Source organism: Ascaphus truei, chromosome 1, assembly GCF_040206685.1.
Source record: "Ascaphus truei isolate aAscTru1 chromosome 1, aAscTru1.hap1, whole genome shotgun sequence".
NCBI classification, from domain to species: domain Eukaryota; kingdom Metazoa; phylum Chordata; class Amphibia; order Anura; family Ascaphidae; genus Ascaphus; species Ascaphus truei.
The window spans coordinates 505,761,756-505,783,011 of NC_134483.1; the positions used below are offsets into that span (position 1 = coordinate 505,761,756).

At 43.8% G+C, this 21,256-nt stretch overlaps 1 protein-coding gene across 2 annotated transcripts in view; it reads left to right on the plus strand.

The window, feature by feature from the left end:
• The window catches only part of SORCS2 (sortilin related VPS10 domain containing receptor 2), a 639,263-nt gene that overhangs the window by 395,742 nt on the left and 222,265 nt on the right, over positions 1 to 21,256 (plus strand). For both annotated transcript variants that reach the window (XM_075569815.1, XM_075569821.1), the window contains exon 3: positions 10,072 to 10,230. In XM_075569815.1, coding sequence (XP_075425930.1) covers positions 10,072 to 10,230 — 159 coding nt within the window. The remainder of the gene's footprint in view (positions 1 to 10,071; positions 10,231 to 21,256) is intronic.

Sequence of the window (21,256 nt, forward strand, 5' to 3'; positions counted from 1 at the left end):
CACAGACTGACTCTTGTCTCTCTAAATAGGAAATGACCCTGCTCTAAGTAGCTTCAATAGGCACTGCCCTTGTGTCCCTTGATTGGACACAGGGTCAGGTGACCTACTTTCACTGACTCAGGGCAAATGTCTGAAGCAGGGAAAATCCATGATTGCTCCTGGCAAACCTGCCCTTACACAGTGATTACTGCCAGGAGGAGAGTAGAAATATAGCCCATAAACTTACCAGGTTACACATACATATAGGTATAATCAAGTCCCTTGGGTCACTAATTCTATGGCCCCTCCAGCACTGTAAGTCCCAGTAAAGAGTGGGCAGTGTTGGGAGCAAACCCTGCGGGCCTGGTTATGTTATTATAAGTGTGTTATCTAAAACAGTTCAGGAGCAGCCTGGTACAAGGGGGGCCTATGACTAATAGGAGGCCAGTTTACAAGCCACTCCCCTGGGAAGGAGCGGGTTTCCCTATAGAGGTTACAGTAAGGGTTTTGGGAGTTAGTTCTGTGCTCACCTTCCTGAGTGGAGGAAACACCAGTATACCCTCTCCTGGATAGGTGTGAGCAGAGGCCTTGTCCTGTTAGGGGGTAAGGTGTGGTGAAGAGGGGTGTCTAGGGCCTCAATCCCTGGGTACTGCCTTCAGAGAATGGAGCATGTGATATCTATGCTGTACCCAAATAAATACCCAGCTATATCATCTCTGGTGTGTTCCTTGAAAACTGAGTTGCCTGTGAGGATCATCCTGGCTGCCCCAGGATCCTCATAGGATGGAGGTGCTGCGTTGAAAGAAGAACCATCACTGAGAGCCTGTCCTGATGCCTCCCCATACCATCGCGGAGCTCTCAGGACTTCTGTTCCACCTAACAGGTATGCACCAGCTAAGGAATCTCTGCAGTCTTTTTCCTTGGTCATCTCCCTTGTGAGCCAAGGAATCTCCTTCCTGTTTCTCAGAACAGGCTTTTTCTGACAGTCCTAAGCAGCCAGGTGGAGTTTGGTTGATTGCGAGTATGCAATTAACCAGCACACTGCTGGATTAGGGGCAAGTTTTTCCAACAGTGATAAGTCCCTGTTACAGGGACCAACACATTGATGTTGTTAATAAAACTTTCTGCACTTTATGAGAGATGCCCATGAGTGCCTCTCATCTTTTGAGCTGTTACTTGTGTAGTAGTGCACTCAGGCTAAGTATACTGTTGTTACGTGCCTCCTAACGCATGAAAAAAGACCTTTTCTAGGCTTGAGTTATGTTGAGTGCTTTTAATTAACATTTAATTATGTGGAAGAGCTCTTCATTTGTCTCAATGCTTCCATTTTTACGCTAAGCCTTTTAGGTTTCTGCTGTAACCTAATTACATGATGAGATGGCATTGTGTTTGTTTTGTTAATGTTGCAAAGATGTTCTACATTTTCAAATTCCCTATCGTTTAGTCTTGTGTATTGTCAAATATGCTTACAAAAATTCAGCTATAAAGCCCATTTTTCATTTTCCTTCAAGTCACGTTGTTTTTCTTCATTTTATAGGAACTAATTAGTTATGTTCAAGCACTTTTTCAAATGGTGACTAAAATAAGAGGTGTGCAGATAAAACTGCTGATTTACAGAAGAACTAGAAAGATTGTCACATTACATCTCTGCACCAGTACTGAAGCTCCCTTTTAAGAGTAGCAGAAGTAATGCTTTTTCGTATTGCTATGGTAACCTTCAATTACAAACTATTTTACAATATTTATTCTCACAATGCAATTATGCATTCAACCCTGTTGCACACTACTGCCAGTATGTTTCTGGATCTGGCATCCAAAGAGTGGCGTCTAAAGTTAAATTGTACTATTACCCATTGTGAAAGAGTCAGAGACTCACCTAGGTTGGCAGAAGGTAAGAGCCTGTTCCCAGTATGATGGTGTTAACTTCTACTGGTAGCAGCTCCCAGGTGTAATCAATCAATCAATCTGATCTACAAGGTTTAAAAGACAGTTTGAGAATGCTTGGAGTCCTGAGACATAACAAGTCTACCTTGGAAAGGGCTTTGCTATTGTGTTACTATACCAGTGAGGGGAAGGACTACCCATTGAACTTTGACTACACTTTCTGTGTTTGGATGGGAACCACCTTAACTGGCCAATGATGGTAGTGTGAGAAGATTTTCCAGGGTGGAGTAGGTTTTTATTTTGTTACTTTTTCTTAAAGGGACAGTGTAACCACAAGTATTATTTGTTTTATGTCTGTGGACAAAATAAACCACAGCGAATTGCACTTCAGCTGCAAACTGTGTCTGTTTCTCACTGATCCCTGGTCATCCTGCCACACTACTTAGTGTACCTACAGTGTAGTACCCCTGAATCAACAGAGAAATATTAGGAGAAAGTTTAACTTGGTGAAAAATGTCTTGTACTTAAAATTGGCTTATTAATTTAGTACAATCTGTCAAAATGTTATTCTCTCATTTGGAATTTGATCTGTTATTTTCAACTAATAGTTTATATTATGACAACAATGATTTTTTGGGGCTTCTGTGGACAAAGAGCTCTGATGCCCCTAAATTGAATCAAATGCAAAGTACACCAAGGCAAAGGAACAGGGCCACCAACAGTATGGGGCCCAATACAGAGTGCTGAGCAGGGAGGAATTTAGAAGCATGGTGGAGCGGGAGGGGGTTTATCTGGCCATCAGGACCTGCAGGCCTGACCCAAGCTGTAGCGGAGGTCCCATTGTGCATAGTTATCAACATTCCCAAAAATATTCCAGGGATGTTTTAACAGAGTCCTTGCCCCAGACAAGGTGAATGGGTGAGGGAGAGTGGCTGCTACTTTTTCAGGTTCTCTGATGCTTCTTCTTCCTATAATAGCAGATAAGGGAGGGATGTGAAGCCTCACTTGCCATCCGTGGGTGAGTGACAAGCTTTGCAGCCTATCACAAATGGGTTCTCCCCCCATTGACAGGCCTGGAAAGGAAATCTGAACTCATTTTTTAACCTGTTAAAGTTTGAGTTAAAGTGGCATTTGTTATTGTTGTTTTGTGTTATAGGATTCAATCAGGGGGTCTCCAGAGCTGAACAACCTTGATTTAAGATCCAGAGACCCCCTGCTTTCAGAGATACCTCCGTAGGGGGTAATGGTATCTCTCTCAAGTTTAAATGTCTTAGGAAGTCAATAGGAAGCTGCAAGGGAGGACGTCACAGCCTCCTATTGGTCCGCGTGAACCCAAATGATGTAGCCCAGCCAGAGTTGCTACCGCACACGCTTTTGAGGTAATCATCTTGGTAAGCAGGGGGGCCCCAGAGCTGAAATCAACGGGTTTGTCTATGGAGACGCCCTGTTTCAAACATATTACACGTTTTTGTTTTTTAAATGCAGCTTTAACACTCTGTAACTGTGTTTCTCCCTCTCTCCACCCCCCCTCCTCCCCCAATCACAGATAGGGGCCATTACAGGGTGTGTGGTTCATACCTGTTGGTAAAAAGAGTGCTGAGTCGTCCGCGATGACTTTTTGGACACAGGATCAGGCTTCTGGGGTCCATACTCCAGATAATACTTAGCAGTGCAGTGGCTCCATCTGCCGTAGGCTCCAGGAATATGGAGATGATCTCCCACAGTAGAACTTGTACTCTCCCCCCAGTTAGATCACACTCCAGGCCGGAGGTATATTGCAAACAGGAACGGTTCATTACTACACACTTGGCAGTAACACAGCTATGCAGCAGTCGTCTGCCGGATACAGTCTCCTTAGATCAGCTCTCACTGGAGATGGTCCCTGGACCATCACTACAGGCCAAGGGCACCCGCAGCCATCCTAACTGTTCCCCACCTCCCTAGCGGAGGCAGAGGTATGGGTTCACACTCACTCCACCCCGCAGGGAAGAGCACATGGGTAGGCCCCAACCTCAGGCTCCCAATCGTGTGACCTGCCTTCCTCAGAGGGAAGGAACAACCTCCAAATTTAGGGCGGTCCTGCCCTTAAGTATAGCCAGAAGGCGAGCACCCCGTTGTCCCAGCTACAACAGGCTGTATCACCCCCTCCTGTCACTCAAGTGCAGTACCAAAGGTGAAGGGGAAAACCCCATACCAACTACTGGCAAACCTGTAAATACAAGGGTTTACTGCCCGCCCATTGGGTAGAATAGTAGCCAGGGGGTACCACGCCACAACACTATTGTTATTTTAAAAATTCCATTGAAAGTGATACTTACTGTTCGTTGAAAAACAAGAATCTATTTGTGAATTCTGTCAGAAAACAACGATTGTTAAAAAAGCCTGTTAATTAGTTGTACTGTGTACATGTATGTATGTATGTATGTGTGTACTCTACGTATGTAGTTCACTGGATGGGATGTGTAACAACATCCCTATTTAAATGTATTGTGGCTAATTAATTAAATGCCATTACATGTATTTTAAACACTGTGGAGGTTATGTGCAGAAGTCTCCCGGCTGCAATACTGAGGCAAAATCTGTGCATAAGAATTGCACCAGATTTATCAAAGGAACCATTTCCTTTGCATTCACTGGGGTGTTCCTCTTTGATTAATATAGCATTGTTTTTTACACTGGTTTTACCCTCCAGTACTTTTGCAGCCGGGAGACTTTAGTAAATAGACCCCAAGCTATAAGAAATCTTACTCTTTACAGCCCATTCAAGTAAATGTGGCCATTTTCGTTTATTTTATTTGAGGATTCCCAAATGCTCTATTTTCTAGCACTTTTATGGCTTGTTTTGAAGAAAAAAAGAGCTGCACTTAAATGTCTGAAGAAAACAATGTCACTTTAGTTTGTGATATCTGTCCCTGGGTGTCACTATCATTGAATATTCATTTCCTAGAGGGCAGAGGATTAAGGGAAGTGCTCTGATATAATAAGTATATCTGTGTGTTTCATACAAACGTCAGAAGATTATCACCAGTATGATGAAAATAAAAGAGACTTTGGGGGCTATGCACTAAGCGCCGATAAGCCACTTATCGAGGCCTTTTCACCAAAAAGGCCTACAGCTATTCAGTAAGCCCAGATAAGACGCTGATGAAAGCCCTTTTCTGCTATTTTTTTTTCATGGGGGGGTCTCCTGAGATGAACCGCTTTGATTTCTGCCTCAGGGACCTCCTGCTTCCCGAGTTACAGGCCCCAGTATGGGGCATCGGGTGCCGGTATCGCCGCCATTTTTAAATGGTCCGTGTCACGTGACCGTGGGATTTAAATACTTGAGGAGATACTGGCACCCCATACAAGGCCTGTAACTCAGGAAGCAGGGGGTCCCGTGGCTGAAATCAATGCGGTTCATCTCAGAAGAGAGCAAGGTAAGTAGGGTTTACAGAGGCCTTCGCCGTTCCCCCAATTTAAGTGCCTTTGGGAAGTGCGGGGCCTCTGTAAACCCCACACCCACCGCAGTCAGTCTCGTGCCCCCTGGGGGTCTTGCCCCCCACTTTGCGCACCGCATATGTAGATAGTGTCTACTCCTTTATCTTCAATTATATGTAGTGTTAACAGCCTACATCAATTTTAAGAGCACTTCTCCATGCAGATACAGTATTGAGGTATTTAGAGTATAGGTAGTGTAGTGTATCCACTTAGATTCATTGATCCCAAGCAGTACTGCAGTACTTGAGCAGACTGTCCTGGGTAGAATAATGGATTTCTTGATCCAGCAGTCCTTTAAATTACCCGCCATTGGTCAACACACAGCCGTGCAATGGCAGGTCCTCCCATCATCCTAGCTATGTAACAATGTGACCTACAGGAATGCTGTCCTCGCAGCACAACTCTGCAGACCCCCTCCGGGAGCCCTCGGAAAAATTGTAGATACTCACAGAGGGGGAATTTTGAAGGTATTACACAGATCTGTGACAAAATATGCTCAAATGTAAACTGACATACATACAGTACATGTTAAAACCTAATCAAAGCCGGTAATTTGTATGTGTTGGTGTATATATATATATAGACACACATACATACACACACATACACACACACACACACAAACATTCATACATACATACATACATACATACATATACATACACATACAGACGTGCCAACGAGTATTCTAAAGCTTGCCTTAAACTTGCCTTAAACTAGCCAGGTAACATGCTGGGTACATTACAGTGACATTTCTGTCGAGGCTAATGGCCCATCGGATTAACACAGCAGGGGTTCCTGGCAGTCCCATTCAGTTTGAATGGGACTGCCAGGGACCCCCGCTGTTAATCCGACGGGCCATTAGTCTGTCTGCAGAAATGTGTGAAATGTTGCAGCATGTACCCAGCATATACCCAGCATGTACCCAGCATGAACCTGAGTCTTTTTGGAGATTGTCCCAGGTTTGTTTTAAAATAATCGTCGCAACTACAGTATACACACACACATATACACATACCAACACAACTCAATGCATATTGCATTCTCCTTGCTCTTTTACCTGGCTTTTAACAAAGATTACAGCTGTAATTGAATTAACCTGGGTACTAGACCATGTACATGTTTACTGTAGTAATGCACTTTTTTGTGCCTGAGAATTACAGTATTACAAGCATAGAAGAAGCTCTGCTGCATGAATCAGTGAACATACTCTACAGGAATACAGTAAGTGGTTGGAAGTGTTTTTGGCAATTTTATTTCTAAGGTCAAGTTTTTTTAGAACTTGCTAAAGCTCTGAGCAATCTAACACATTACTAGAAATATATTCAGCGACCCATTGAAGGAGTTCTGTGGGTATTGGGGGATACAATCATCTTAGCCTTGAGGGCAAATTATACAATTTCAATGCTCATAAGTAACTATAGCTGACTGAAACCACTGCCTTTAGACTTTGAGATTTTAAATGACAAAAACTGTGACTGTTTGCTTGAAGGAAAGATCTCTATTTATTACATTTTATATTATATTATATATTGCCAATATGTTCTGCAGCACAATATAATTTATAACAAGAACAAAAAATAAAATACAGTATGTGTAGCCAGGTCACCTGATGGCTACTATTCTGCCCGTGGACTGGCAGTAAACCCTGGTACAATCAGGTTGCCAGTAGTTGGTATGGGGTTTTCCCCCTCCGAGGAACTGCACTTGAGTGACAGCGGGTGGTGGTGACATCAGGCCTGGGCATGACCAATCATGAGCCAGACCTGGTGCCCTCCTCCTGGCTGTACTTAAGGGCAGTACCGTCCGAAATTTGTTAGTTGTAACTTCCCCCACTGAGAAAGGCAGGTCACACATTAGAGAGGCTGAATATTGGGCCTACTCTAGTCCTCTTCCCATTGGGGGAGAGTGTGGACCATACCTCTGCCCCTGTTAGAGGGGTGGGGAAGAGCTAGGATGGCTGCTGGTGCCCTTGGCCCTTGGGCTTTAGTGACGGTCCAGGGACCATCTTCAGTGTTAGCTGTGCGGCTGCATTGGGCAGAATCCTGCCATTGTTGCTGTGCTGTACAGAACCGTTCCTGTTTGCATAAACCTCCTGCCTGGTGTGTGACCTTACTGGGGGGAGAGGTAATTGTTCTACCGTGGGAGATCACCTTCAGTTCCTGGAGCCTATGGCAGATGGAGGCGCTGCACTACTAAAGACATATGTAGGGTATGAACCCCAGAAGCCTAGTCCTGTGTCCCCACTACCATCGGCGGATGACTCAGCCCTCCTGTTACCAGCAGGTAGCATGCACCACACGATCAGTAATGGCCAAATCTCCCACTGGGTGGGGGAAACACCGTTATATATGCAACTTAAAACATGATGAAACAATAGGTAATGCAGCCCCTAATGAGAGAAGATTACAATCTAAAAGGAATGGAAGATTAATGAAACAAGGGTATGCCACTCCGCATGGTGATAAACATAGGCTTGTAAGGAGAGTGCATTAAAAAGGTGAGTATTGCAGGAACTTTTCAAAGTACAGTATGAATGTGTGAGAGTCTAATAATGTGAGGTAAGGAGTTCACCGTTTGGGTGCAGCCCTGGAGATGTCTTAGAGGCGGGAATGTGAGGAAGTAATGGAGGAGAGCCTTAGGGAATGAGCAGACTGCAAGTGGGCAGGCCCATATTTAGGCATAGGTCTACTGGGCCTAGGGCGGCAAATTTAAGAAAGGCGACAAATTTCAGGGGTGGCAACACTGCCGTTACAGAGGCCCCACTCTTTCCCACAATTCAACTGATTACCAGGGGAGAGCGTGGGGCCTCTATAAAGGTCGCTTACCTCCTCCTGCAGCATTCACCTCCTCCTTCTGCAGTATCATGGCGTCAAATTACACCACATCACGTGGCGAAGCATTGCCATGACAACGTAATTTCACATGGCATTCTATTGTCATGGAAACATGTCGCCACGCAACATTGTTGGGGCTGCAAGAGGAGGTGGCCAGGGTGGCAAAAGGGTAAGTGCCTATGGCGGCCTATGGGTGGCAAAATGCTAAAACCGCTCCTGCATGTGGGAGAGTACTTAGGAAGCTTTGTATGGGAGAAGCAGAACCTTGAATTTACTTCGGCTTGGTATTGGTTGCAAGTATATGGATTTGAACAGTGAAGCAGCAGACCTAGAAAGGTTGGTGAAATAGATGAGCCTGACAGTAACTTTTATTATGGACTGGAGGAGGGATAGTAGAAAGACAGGGGAATAACGAAGTGTAGGTTACAGTAGTTTAGTCAGGATTTGAAAAGTGCATACATTTAACATTTTGGTGGATTGCGTGGTGAGAAAAGGGTGTATATTAGCAATGTCTTAGGCCTCGTCCAGGGTGGCTCTGAGCGGGCGCGCACGCTCACGCGAGACACGTTGCGACAATGCACGTGGCCAGCGTGAGTGGGCGGGCGCACCTGCTCGGCGCTCAGCCGCTTGCCGAGCAAGCAAAATTGATTTTGCTGCTCGCAAGCACGTCACGTGAGCGGTTCGCCACATGAGAGCGATCCAGCTCCCTAATGTCGGGCCGCGCCACCAGACGCGCCAGCAACTAGCTAGCCAGGAAAGCACGGCCGAGCAGGGTGCAGCGCTGAGCGCCAGCGCGCCTGTTTCCACCCTGGACGAGGCCTAAGAGATGGAAGTGACAGGAATTAGCACTGGATGTGTGGTATAAAGAAGTCATGTATGACACCTAGACATCTCTTCCTATAATCAACAGGAGGAGTGATATATTGATAGGTGTGTACCATAATAGTGAAAATAATAGCAGATTTTATACTGGCAGAAGTTTTTCGAAGGCTCCTGCCTTTGACTGCATTTGGATATATTGTAACAGTGTGTAAAATTTGCAGCTCGGTCCTGTGAAAATGCATAATATTAATATTATTATTTTTAAGCATAGAGACTGAACATACGGTGGCACAATATGGCTAAAAGGCATTTATGTGGTGTGTGTATCTTAAAGCAAATCTATCAAGATACTGAACTGTACTTGTTGGTTTAGTACCACATGAATGTGAAAGCAGTGTAAGGAATAGGTGTAAGCTCTTAGGAGGAGGCAAAGAATGAGTCACTTGATGTCACCAGTATAATGGGATTCTTGCTGTAAAGTTTTTCCTCTTTCAAAGTAATTAAACTGCCAGCTCCATATTGGCATGAAAGATAGGTTGCTTAACGAACTGGCATACAAGTGTGAAAAGTTTTAAGACTTTACATATATGCTAAGATTTGTTGTCATTTGTAATAACTTTGCCAGACATGATACTGTACCTCTTCATAGATTTAATTTCAAAGACATTTAGAAATCTCTACTACTGATGCACATAGGGCAGGAGTAGGATGTCATATGTTTCCAATATCTTTTACATTTCCTGTTCATTACGTATCATATTTAGCTCACATTTAAAGGAATTTAACAAAGTAAATTCACTAGGTGCAATAAATCACAATTTGCAAGAATCAGATGCAAATATTCTATACTGTATGAACAGAAAATGAAACTCTTAGAAATGTTATCATCATGTACAGTATACAGCCCTCAAGTACACTAAGTGGTCCCTGCTCAATATAATAATATTGGTTAATTGTAAAATAGTCACATCTTAGTCAATTATCCAATTTTCTAACACTATTACATCAATTGTTTCACATTGCTAATCAAAAGCCATTACCTAATTATGTTCATTTTTTATTTTTATAGATAATTCTTGTGAGTTCTTCAGTTACGGAACAATGCCTATACACAAGCAGTGATGAAGGAGCAACCTTTCAGAAATACCTTATTACTTTCTCCGTGGAGACCCTGATTTTTCATCCCAAAGAAGAGGACAAGTTGCTTGCCTACAGCAAAGATACCAAGGTATTGCTTGTCTAGTTATTTATATTTAGAATTATATCCCCTTTAGCGCTAGAGAGCCACGCGATGGATTACAAAGTGCATTGAAGGAGAGCTTGGAGGGTATAATAAAAACGTTAAAGCAACAAAGAAAGATGAGAATAAACAAAGAATGATTGGGAATTGCGGGATTACTTGTAACTACGTATTAAGAAAACAAACAGCAGAAAAGAATTCCGTAACATAAATGTCACGTCTACGAAGTCTTTAGGAGGTGAAGGTAAAGAGACCGAAGGGAACAGGAAAGAGAAAATATGGTGCAAATTTCCTTTGTATTTAGTGAGTTATCTTAAAAATGAAAAGAAAGGAAAAAAACCCAGGTAGTGTGATAACTTTTATTTAACAAGCAAATGCTGTATTAAAGCATTTGAACCATGTATGTTTTGTTTATTAGGTTCACAGCAATCAGTGTTGAACAGCACTCTCATATATGCCAAAAGTATCCACCAGCCACTCAATGTTCTCTCACAGAACTATCACTACATAGTGCAGTTCCTGCAATCAGCTGCTTTCAGCTACTCACAAGACAAAGATTCAAAGTAGCAGCACAGCAGGAGTGGTGTCCAAATATGCTCAAAGCGCACAGGTTATTCTATCATATACTGTGCAGAGTAAATGAGCAGCACTATATTTTGGGGGGAAGTGTAGAGCCCCAACGAACAGGCTCTGGAAAGCCCAGCAAAGTCCATAAACAAAAAGGGAACCAGACTGAGATGCCAGCAAAAAGGTAGGTGTTTATTCTGTACTAAAGTACTTCACAACATGGCTGTTTTGTACCAAAAAAATCCTCTTACGCTTTTCGCGCACCAGGCGCTTTATCAAAGAGAGAATATTTCGGGAGGATACAATCTTCCTTCGTCAGGTGCATAAAAGTGTGTGACCCGCAATCGTCTTTACTGTATATACAAGTATTATCTTATGATTAACAAATCAATAAATGGGTGTGAAACAAGGTGATTACATAATACAAACATCCTGATCTATCTCACGCACATCGCTAGACCTGTGATTAACACATTGCTGACCTAGTTTATGTTATCTCCCACATCGTGTATATCAAAAAGTTAATTTATATATCTACACATTTAATTCATTCTAAAAAAAGCAAAAAAATGGTAACTCTAGGATATCATTTTAAAATCAAGAAAGTCACAAGAGGCAGAGACGTTACATCGCTTAATTTCATAACAACAAAATAGTAGAAAACTGAGCTAACTTCAATAGTAAGGGACTCTACAGATTCATCATTTATCAGAAATAGTATAATACATCTGCCGTTGAACACCAGAACTTAAATAGGGGTGAAGGCACCAGACAGGTCAAAGCAGTTCAATAAATAATTTTTATTCCAGCCGGACACACAAAACACACAATCACAGCTATATTAACAAAAATGGGGTATACGGTGGAACCCTAGCTGACTATGTGCCGAGTGCCAGTTCAAAGGCTTACTCAGGGCTTGTTTCCACTCTCCGATGAGATACGGACCGTCTACATCTCTGGTGTAATTAACGGCATCTACAGTCTCATAGCACAAAGCAGGTTGAAATTTCCCACTCCCCAAGGCTCTCCGATCCTCCTTTGCAGGGCCACCGATGGAGGGAGAGCTGGGAAAAGTGTCCCGGGCCTGGTGGCTGTGCGGAGCCCGGCCGACCGTCAACTTCTGCGTCCAGCTGCCGGGCCTCTAGTTGCTGCTGTCAGGCCTCGGCTCTCCCCAGCTGCCACCTTCTTTTCCCACGCCATCCTCTGCTGCCAAAGAGCACCGGAAGTTAGGCCTGACTTCTGGGTGCACTCAGCTTCCGGCACACACTGGCGGGAGAGAGAGGACGGCATGGGAAAAGGAGGCAGCAGCTGGGGAGAGTCGGGGCCAAGCAGCAGCAAACCAGAGGCCGGGCTCAGCTTACGGGCCTGTGGTTGCTGCCTCTGCGCTTCCGGCTCTCCCCAGAAGTCAGGCCGAGCTTCTGGTGTGCACCGGCAGGAGAGAGAGACAGGCCTGGTGTGGAAAGAGGCGGCAGCACCTCGAGAGAGCAGGGGGTCCCCGGTCGTAACCAGAGCTAAGTGGTAATTGTATTTGTGGAGGTGGTGGTAATTTGTGGAGGTGGTAATTGTATCTGGGGGGGTTGGTAATTGTAACTTGGGAGGTGGTAATTGTATCTGGAGGGGTAGTGATGGTAATTGTATCTGGGGGTAGTAGTGATAATTGTATCTGGGAGAGAAGTACTGGTAATTGTATCTGAGGGGGTTGGTAATTGTAACTGGGGAGGTGGTAATTGTATCTGGGGATAGTAGTGATAATTGTATCTGGGAGGGAAGTACTGGTAATTGTATCTGAGGGGGTTGGTAATTGTAACTGGGGAGGTGGTAATTGTATCTGGGGGTAATAGTGGTAATTGTATCTGGGAGGGAAGTACTGGTAATTGTATCTGGGGGGTTAGTAGTTGGGTTGGAGATTGGGTGGGAGATTGGGTGTAAGAGAGGGAGGTGGAGAGTGAGTGAGGAAGAGAAGTGGAAAGAGTAAGGGACAGGTGGTGGAGAAAAATACAAGTGTGCAAGGGGAGAGCTCACAAGGCTACTGACATAGGGGTGGCGCCACCGACACGGGGGGAGGAAATATGTTGGCGGCCCTGCTCTACCGGGTGTCTCTGGCACAGACTCAGAGCACACCGCTCAGATTGCCTTCATGACAGGATCCAAATGGGCTGTGGAGCAACTTTAAATCTAAAATAGAGACATGGAGCAAAAGCAGAAAAATATACATCTACAGGAAACACTTATACTTCATCTCCTCATTGAGGGCATGTAACTACATTGTTTCTAATGTTTCAATCCAATACACCTTTCTCATAAGCAAAAGCTTACTCATATTTCCTCCTCCTGCAGGTAAATTCACCACCTCATGTATTTGCCACTTAATCTTAAAGAATGTTTCTTTACGTAAAAATGTTTCCTACAGGAGTTTTCTTTTCCTTCTATTATGTGGGTCATCATTGTTGCTTTATGTTCTGAAAGTGTAATTTTGATTTGCCTATATGTCTGTCCAACATAGCCAAAAGCACTTTAAAAGTAGATTACATTTTGATTATCACAAATTCCTCTAGAGGGATGTGTGATCATACCCCTTCCTAATTATGTTATTACAATGCATACAATGGTGACATGGAAATGTACTGTGGTTTAAAAATAAAAATGATGTTCTTACTCCGCTTATATGAAAATAAAGGCAACTCATGTGCATAAATTTGATCATTTTGTATTAATGGCCAATATTTCTGTATTGTTTTTCTTACCTATCTAGATCTAGTATTATAGTAGAAGCAAATGGCAGGTGTTTTGAATACGCCCTATTTCTGGTAGTTTTTAACTGGCTCTTTCTTCTAATTTTTCATTTTACAAGTTATATCGCCAATCTACAAACGTTTGTACCGCTGAGTTGCTCTATTTCCATATAGAACTTCATTCGACACAGTTCGTTTTACCCTTCATAGCTGACTCTGAGTTAACCCCTTCTAAGTGCCATATGGATGAAAACTTGAGGACAACAGGGTATCATTTTTATCCATAGGTTTAGTATATATATATATATATATATATATATATATATACAGTGTTCGACAAACCTATACATTTGCTCACCCCGGGGCGAGTGGATTTAACCCCCGGGCGAGTAAATATTGGCCCAAGCAGCACACGTTTGGTACTAGGTGGCGAGTAGATTTTTTGGTGATTTGTCAACCACTGTGTATATATATATATATATATATATATATATATATATATATATATATATATATATAAGTATGATACGAACCAATCCAAAGACCAGTAAAGAGACAGCACACCGCACGGGGTTAATCCAAAAATCTATATTCACAACATGAAATACACGTGGTTCGTATCATACTTATTCTCTATGGGACTAGCATCTGCTATTATAACCTTTTCTACTGCAGTGTGCTGACTGACCTTCATGTGTATATATATATATATATATATATATATATGTCCACAATACACAATACAAATACCACACAAGAATCGGGAATACAAAATCAGAGGAGGGTTCACCTGTTCCTCCAGCAATGTTGTGTACCTCATCATGTGCATGAAATGCCCAGGGGGATGCGACTACATAGGTGAGACAGGACAGGGGCTAAACAAGAGAATGAACCTGCATCGCCACAGCATCACACGCGGAACAAGAGACAGTCCTGTTGGCGAACATTTCTCTGACTCTGGCCATAAGATGAACGATCTGAGGGTTGCCATACTCAAAGGTAATCTTAAAACCCCGAAAGAGAGACGGTTGCATGAATACAAATTTATGCAACTGTTCGGGACACTTAGCAGTGGCCTAAACAGAGATCGAAATTTTATGAGTCATTGCTGACACTAGCGAACTCTCTTCCCATGAGCGCTAAAGGCCATGTCTGTACATACTGTGCTATATGTATGCACACACAGCTGTCTCTCACACATACCTATACTCCTTATTTTTCCATCCCTATACACCAATAGGGACCACATAGTAACCACACACACTTTTAGTTGTGCTACAAACTCTCACATTTCCACACCCACCCACACCATTTATATCCCCTCTCACTCCACACACACCTTGTGTAGAGCACTGTTTATACTGTGGGCTCTCCATTCATTCTTATTCACACTGATACACATACACACTCTTTCTTCACTTGCTTTCAGTAACCCTTTGACACCTCTAGCCATAAAACACATCCACATTGGGGGAAGGACCAGCACAGATAACATTCCAAGAGACACTGTTTTTAAGTAATCCTTACTTCATTCATTGTAACATCGCCGGAAGAAGAGATCAGTGTATCTCGAAAGCTCGCACAAATAAAAGCATTTCGTTAGCCACAGAACGGTATCATCTATTTATTTTTTGATTATTGAAGCTCGGCTAACATGGTACTGATAGACTGATATATATATATATAGCAACTGTAAATATTCCTGTATATATATATATATATATATACATATATATATATAACAATCTGAGTCTCAATTTATTTTTAATCAGAAGATAATACATGTATATAAAAGAGATTGTGGGTCACATTCTTTTATGCACCTGACAAAGGAAGGTTGTATCACCCCGAAAAATAGTGCTTGTCATTCACTCTGCATATAATTGAATAAACCTCGCGGTTGGCACATATTTGGACCCCACCCCTGCTGCGCTGCTACTTCGAATCGTTGTCTTTCCTATTAAGTTACCTGTAGTTGTGTGAAAATAGTATCAAAGATTGTTAATGTTATCACAGAATCATAGACTGGTCAAGCAGGCAGGAATAATTTTATATATGTGTGTGTGTGTGTGCGCGTGTGCGTGTGTAGCAGGGTACCCTCCATCGCCTCCTCCCTGACAGTGGTCACGTCACGTGGAAGGGGTTAGTGAGCTGTGTTGGCCATGTTGTGGTTGGCGCAGCCACATACATATTGACTGTGTGTAAGGCAGCAGCCATCTCGAGGTTGGCGTTGCAGGGGGTCATGTCATTCAGGATATCCTATGCTGACTGGAGATGGTGTGGTCAGTCATGATGGAGCCGGCGATGGGAGAGGTAGTGTCCGGGGAGCTAGTCAAGCCCCCATGGACTAGGCTAGACCCATTTCCCCTACGCCTCAGATAGTATCCCTGTAGGCGGACGCTCACAGAGGTATGCAAGGGAGACTGATTATAGTGAAATTAAATAAGCCTTTTATTGTGCCTGTTACCTTAATATCAGGAAACCATCCAAACAAGGGGTAAACAAAGCTTCTATTCACTTGGGAGTATTTCTAGTGAAATACTATGCAGTTCACAACTCCCTTAGATAAGCATGTCTCCCAGCCCCAAACATATAGCATGAAATGAACAGATATAAAAAAGTCTTATAAATGAAAGTCTTATCTGTTCCTTGTGGTTTGGAGGGAAAATCTTCTCTGTCCCTGGTTGCTACCTTTTCTTCAGGGTTTATCAGCATTCAGGTTTAGAAGTTTCCCCTGTGTCACGAGAGACTCCTGTGGCGGGTAGGATCTCAGTGGCCGGAACAGCACGAGCGTAGTAGGGGTCACAAGCAGGGGTCCGAGGCAGGCGGCAGGTAGCGAAGTCAGGTAACAAGCAGGGGTCCGAGGCAGGTGGCAGGTAGCGAAGTCAGGTAACAAGCAGAGGTTGGCAACGAGGAGACTGGAACAGGACAGGCGGGGCAGGACAGGTCCGGGAGTAGGGACGGAGAATGGGAAGCAGGGACTGAGACCAGGGAGCAAGGACTGAGACCGGGGAGCAAGGAACAAACAGGGACAAGCCAGATTACTAGCAAGGGCCTTTACTGTGAACAGACTATAATACAGGTACAGGTAAAGGAACAGATCAGGAATCAAAGACAGGCATGTGCATAGGAGTCTGACTAGAAGCAAAGGCAAAAGCAACAGACAGGAAGCAAGCTATAAAGGACAGAGACAGGAGCAACAAGAAGACAGACAGACAGACAGACAGAGGAACCCAGAGCCAACAGAAAGCAGCAGCACACCCAGTGGACAAGGAAGCTATGGCTAGGCAGGAGGTCTAGGCGACCCTGACACCATGTGTCTTGAAAGCAGCTCTGCTGCTTCTTCTGGCAGGGCTCAAGACAAGTGTCTCCAAGTTCAGCTCAGGTGTGAGCTAAGGAGTCTCACTTCCAGTCTCAAAAGACAGGCTTTTCTAAGCCATCTAATCAGGCAGGTGATGTTTGTTAATTGACTACAGCAGTTAACCACCACACTGCTGGATTAGAGGTACATTACCTGAACAGGGATAACTCCCCTGTTACATACCTCCCCTGTTTGTGGGAAGCTCGGGCTTGCCACGGCCAAAGCCCATCCTTCCACTCTCATTCTAGATATCTCTGTGACTTGAATGAGAGTGGATGGAGGAAGAGAATCCTCAGTCCTGCTGGGATTGGAGCCCTTTCTCCAGTTTATTCTTGTCTCCTCCTGAAGGTGCTTGAGATCAGCACTCCTCAGTCCCTTGAGGAGGACTTTTTCTAAGTATAGTCTTTTTGCTACGTGCGCGGTCATGAGATTTCCCTCGCGTCGGGTGCTCGTCTCATTGTAGGCATACTGTATGGCAGCAGTTGCAGAGCGTTTATAAACAGCCCTTTGAGTTTTCCGCTCTTGAAGCTGTCTCTCTGCCCTTTTCCCACTCAATGGGGTTGCTAGTTCAGCCTCTTTGGCGTTAAGTTGCAATTCCACACCCACTTTCAGAGAATGTCCCATCTTTTCAGCTTCATCAGCTAAGGATTCTTCTGGTTTTGATTCAGCATGTGTACCTTCTTTTGTTGCCTGTTGGGTGGCTGAAGGTTTTGCTAGTGCTTGTTTAGGTGGTTCACATTTTGCAACCTTGTCTTTCAGATGAGCGGTATTCCCAGCTCTCACTATACCCTTGTCTTCATGGGTTTTTTGAGGCTGTGGGATACTGACGCTTAGTCAGGGTCAATACTTGTCCTTGTAGGACTGTAATCTCATCCGTGAGAGATCCCTGTTTTTTGAGTGCGTCTTGCAAGTCTCTTCTCAGGGAATTTATCTGCACGCTTTGCTTTCTCTGAGCTTGCTTCCACATTTTTATTGCATTGTGAAGCACTATGAATTTCTTTGCTCGGGTAACAGTTACTTGTTTTAGTTTCTGGACCTTCTTGTGCTCCCTTTTGTGCCGGGTCACCTGGGTTCTAAGCTTGGCCTCTAGCGATGCTTTGGTGACGCTCAGGGTAGCCTTCAGTTTCTCATGCTGCTTTGCAGGGACATACTGGGTCATCAGACGTTCCTGCAGCACTTGAATTTCTTTAACAGCCTGCAGATTTTCTTCCTGCAGAATTCGCTGCTTCTCCTCGGCCTTCTCGAGGTGTGTACGCAGACCTTGCAGTTGGTTCTGCAGTCGGTGCTCTGCTTCAAACTTCTCACCTTCCAAAAGTCTATTTATTTCCTTAAGCTCGTGTAGCTTTTCATTCTTTTCCTTGACTTCGTCTGTCAACTGAAAATTTTCTTCTTTCAGTTTTAAGTTTTCTCTTTTTAATCTTGAATTTTCTCCTTTTTCAGTCTCTGTACTATTCAGGGCCTCTTTGCAGTCTTCCTTCCATTTACGCACATCTGCTTTGAGAATGACAGTCTCCTGGCATGAGACTTCCTTCTCTAGGTTGAGGGTCTGAAGCTCCTTCTGAGAGACTTTGAGATCTATATCAAGATTGACAATAGTTTATTTAGATATGTCCAGCTCCTCAGTGAGACTGTGTAGTTCCTTTCTGGAAACTTCCAGATCTGTGCGGCAGCTGTTGGTCTCATGATGTGAGGCATCCAGTGCTCTGCGGAGTGTCTGAACCTCTTTCTGAGATACGTCCACCTCTGTCCGGACATTGTTGACCTCCTGTTGTGAGGCATTCAGCTCTACACGAAGAGTGTGAACCTCTTGCGGAAAGACTGTCATCTGCTTTAGTGCCTCCTCATACTTCCGCTTCAACTTAATCAGCATTTTATCAGATTGACTTTGCTTTTCATCCATGCCGGAAATAGTAGCATTCGCAGTATCTAGCTCAGTCTTGAGATCGTCCAATTCTGTTCCAGATTCAGAGTACATTGCGAGCACCGTCTTCTGTAACTCAGCATTATCTTCTCTCTCAAGTTTCAATTGTTCTCGAAGTAGATCACAGTCACGCCTGGCAATTTTCAGGGCGTCTTCAGGGCTGGTCAAGGGATCGTCACTCACTGGTTCCGGCTCCGCTTCCCTGGGATGACTGGTTGAGGGTTCCTCACTGTTGGCACTGGACAGACACTTCTTTGGGGTACACAACTTCTGCCTTGGGCCCTCTGGATATTCGATTATCCGCGGGACGAATTCTTCATTTTCTCTAGGCTGCAGGGCATCTCGGTCCCCCTTTTTCTCCACAGGATCTGCGGACGTGTCTGTTCCTTCCACGGTACATGAAGAACCGCTTTTCTTTTTCTTTTTTCGCCTTTTTGTTTTGGATGACACCGTCCCTTCAGGGATACTGGGGTCTCCATCTTCATTTGAAATTTTAGCAGCGTCACTGGATCCACCCGGCTTTTCTTGCAACTGTAATAGCTGATGGAAATATTTGGTGATCCACTGCTCCCGCTCTTTCTCCTGCTGATCATATTCGTCATCAAAGGGAGCGGTCTTTTCGGTTCGTGCCGAGTTCAAGCACCCCCACCATTCTTGGGGTGTTTTGTGGGTGTGACTCGGTTCGGGTTCCCGTAAGAGATGTCTTCCTCTTTATTGGACTGGAAGGGCCACTCTTCCGTGGGGTAGGGTTCATTACAGGAATGCTGCATCTTGTCCTCCATTTTTAGGCTATCAGGTGTAATTTTCTTCCTGACCTCAGGAGGTGCTATTGCAGCTGTTGCCACTGTGTTTGCTAGAAACCCCAATCGTGGTAGTCCTACAGGTGGGCATATTTTGCTTGTAGAGGTCGTAGCTCTCACAGGCATCTCTGTAGACTTTTTCTTTCTTGAGTAAGTTTTACAATATCAGCAGTACTGTGCATGCGTTTTCTCTCATCAGGTATACAAGATGTGCAGTTGCTAGGTAAAAACGTCTATTTGCTTTACACCATTTACTTGCTAGGTTTAATCTCTCATTAGGTATGCTGAATATGTAGTTGCTAGGTAAAAACATCTGTTTGCTTTACACCATTTACTTGCTAGGTTGCAATCTCTCTGCTTCAGCCAAATAATGTGATTTTCTGCTTGAGTTCAGTATCAACTTTGGGTATTATGACATTCACTCTTCACACTTTGGGATACCTTTTACACAGTTCAGCAATTCCTTTTTTCTAGTAGGCAATTTTACCCTCAGCACTTGTTTACTGAAAATTCCCCTGCTTCAGCACAGTCTTGCATCAATTTTCACATTTTTATGCATATACTCCATTCACAACTGGTAGTCCTATGCGGTGTGGCAGCCTTTACTTGCAGAATCAGTACCGCTCATGGGTCACCATTTGTATTCACTGCTTCAGCTAAACATTTGAAAACAACAAACACCTATCCCTTTAAGGGCTAACTCACTTCTTGAACCCTGACTATGGCTGGAAGGCAAACCCCCTATTTCAATGACCATATTACACTTTAGTGTGATAGGCAAATAAGGTTTTACCTGCTTCAGCAGTCTCTCTCTCTCTCTCTCCTCTTGGGATTGGGGAAAAGAGTCCATCTGTGGTTTTGTAAGTTTCAGTGCAGTAGTGTGTATCACTTTAACTCTGATCTCTGCTGCACGATTTTTTATTTTTTTTTAAGTTGCTCAGACTGTTTGTAGGCAAAAAAGCATAAAAAAAAATTCACAGAAAAAATCTTCGGTCCTTTCTAACTTCAAAGGCCATCTCTCGTCCCACTTCGGACACCATATGTAGGTGGACGCTAACAGAGGTATGCAAGGGAGACTGATTATAGTGAAATTAAATAAGCCTTTTATTGCGCCTGTTTCCTTAATATCAGGAAACCATCCAAACAAGGGGTAAACAAAGCTTCTATTCACTTGGGAGTATTTCTAGTGAAATACTATGCAGTTCACAACTCCCTTAGATAAGCATGTCTCCCAGCCCCAAACATATAGCATGAAATGAACAGATATAAAAATGTTTTATAAATGAAAGTCTTATCTGTTCCTTGTGGTTTGGAGGGAAAATCTTCTCTGTCCCTGGTTGCTAACTTTTCTTCAGGGTTTGTCAGCATTCAGGTTTAGAAGTTTCCCCTGTGTCTTGAAAGCAGCTCTGCTGTTTCTTCTGGCAGGGCTCAAGACAAGTGTCTCCAAGTTCAGCTCAGGTGTGAGCTAAGGAGTCTCACTTCCTGTCTCAAAAGACAGGCTTTTCTAAGCCATCTAATCAGGCAGGTGGTGTTTGTTAATTGACTACCAGCAGTTAACCACCACACTGCTGGATTAGAGGTACATTACCTGAACAGGGATAACTCCCCTGTTACAATCCCCTACACAATAGTG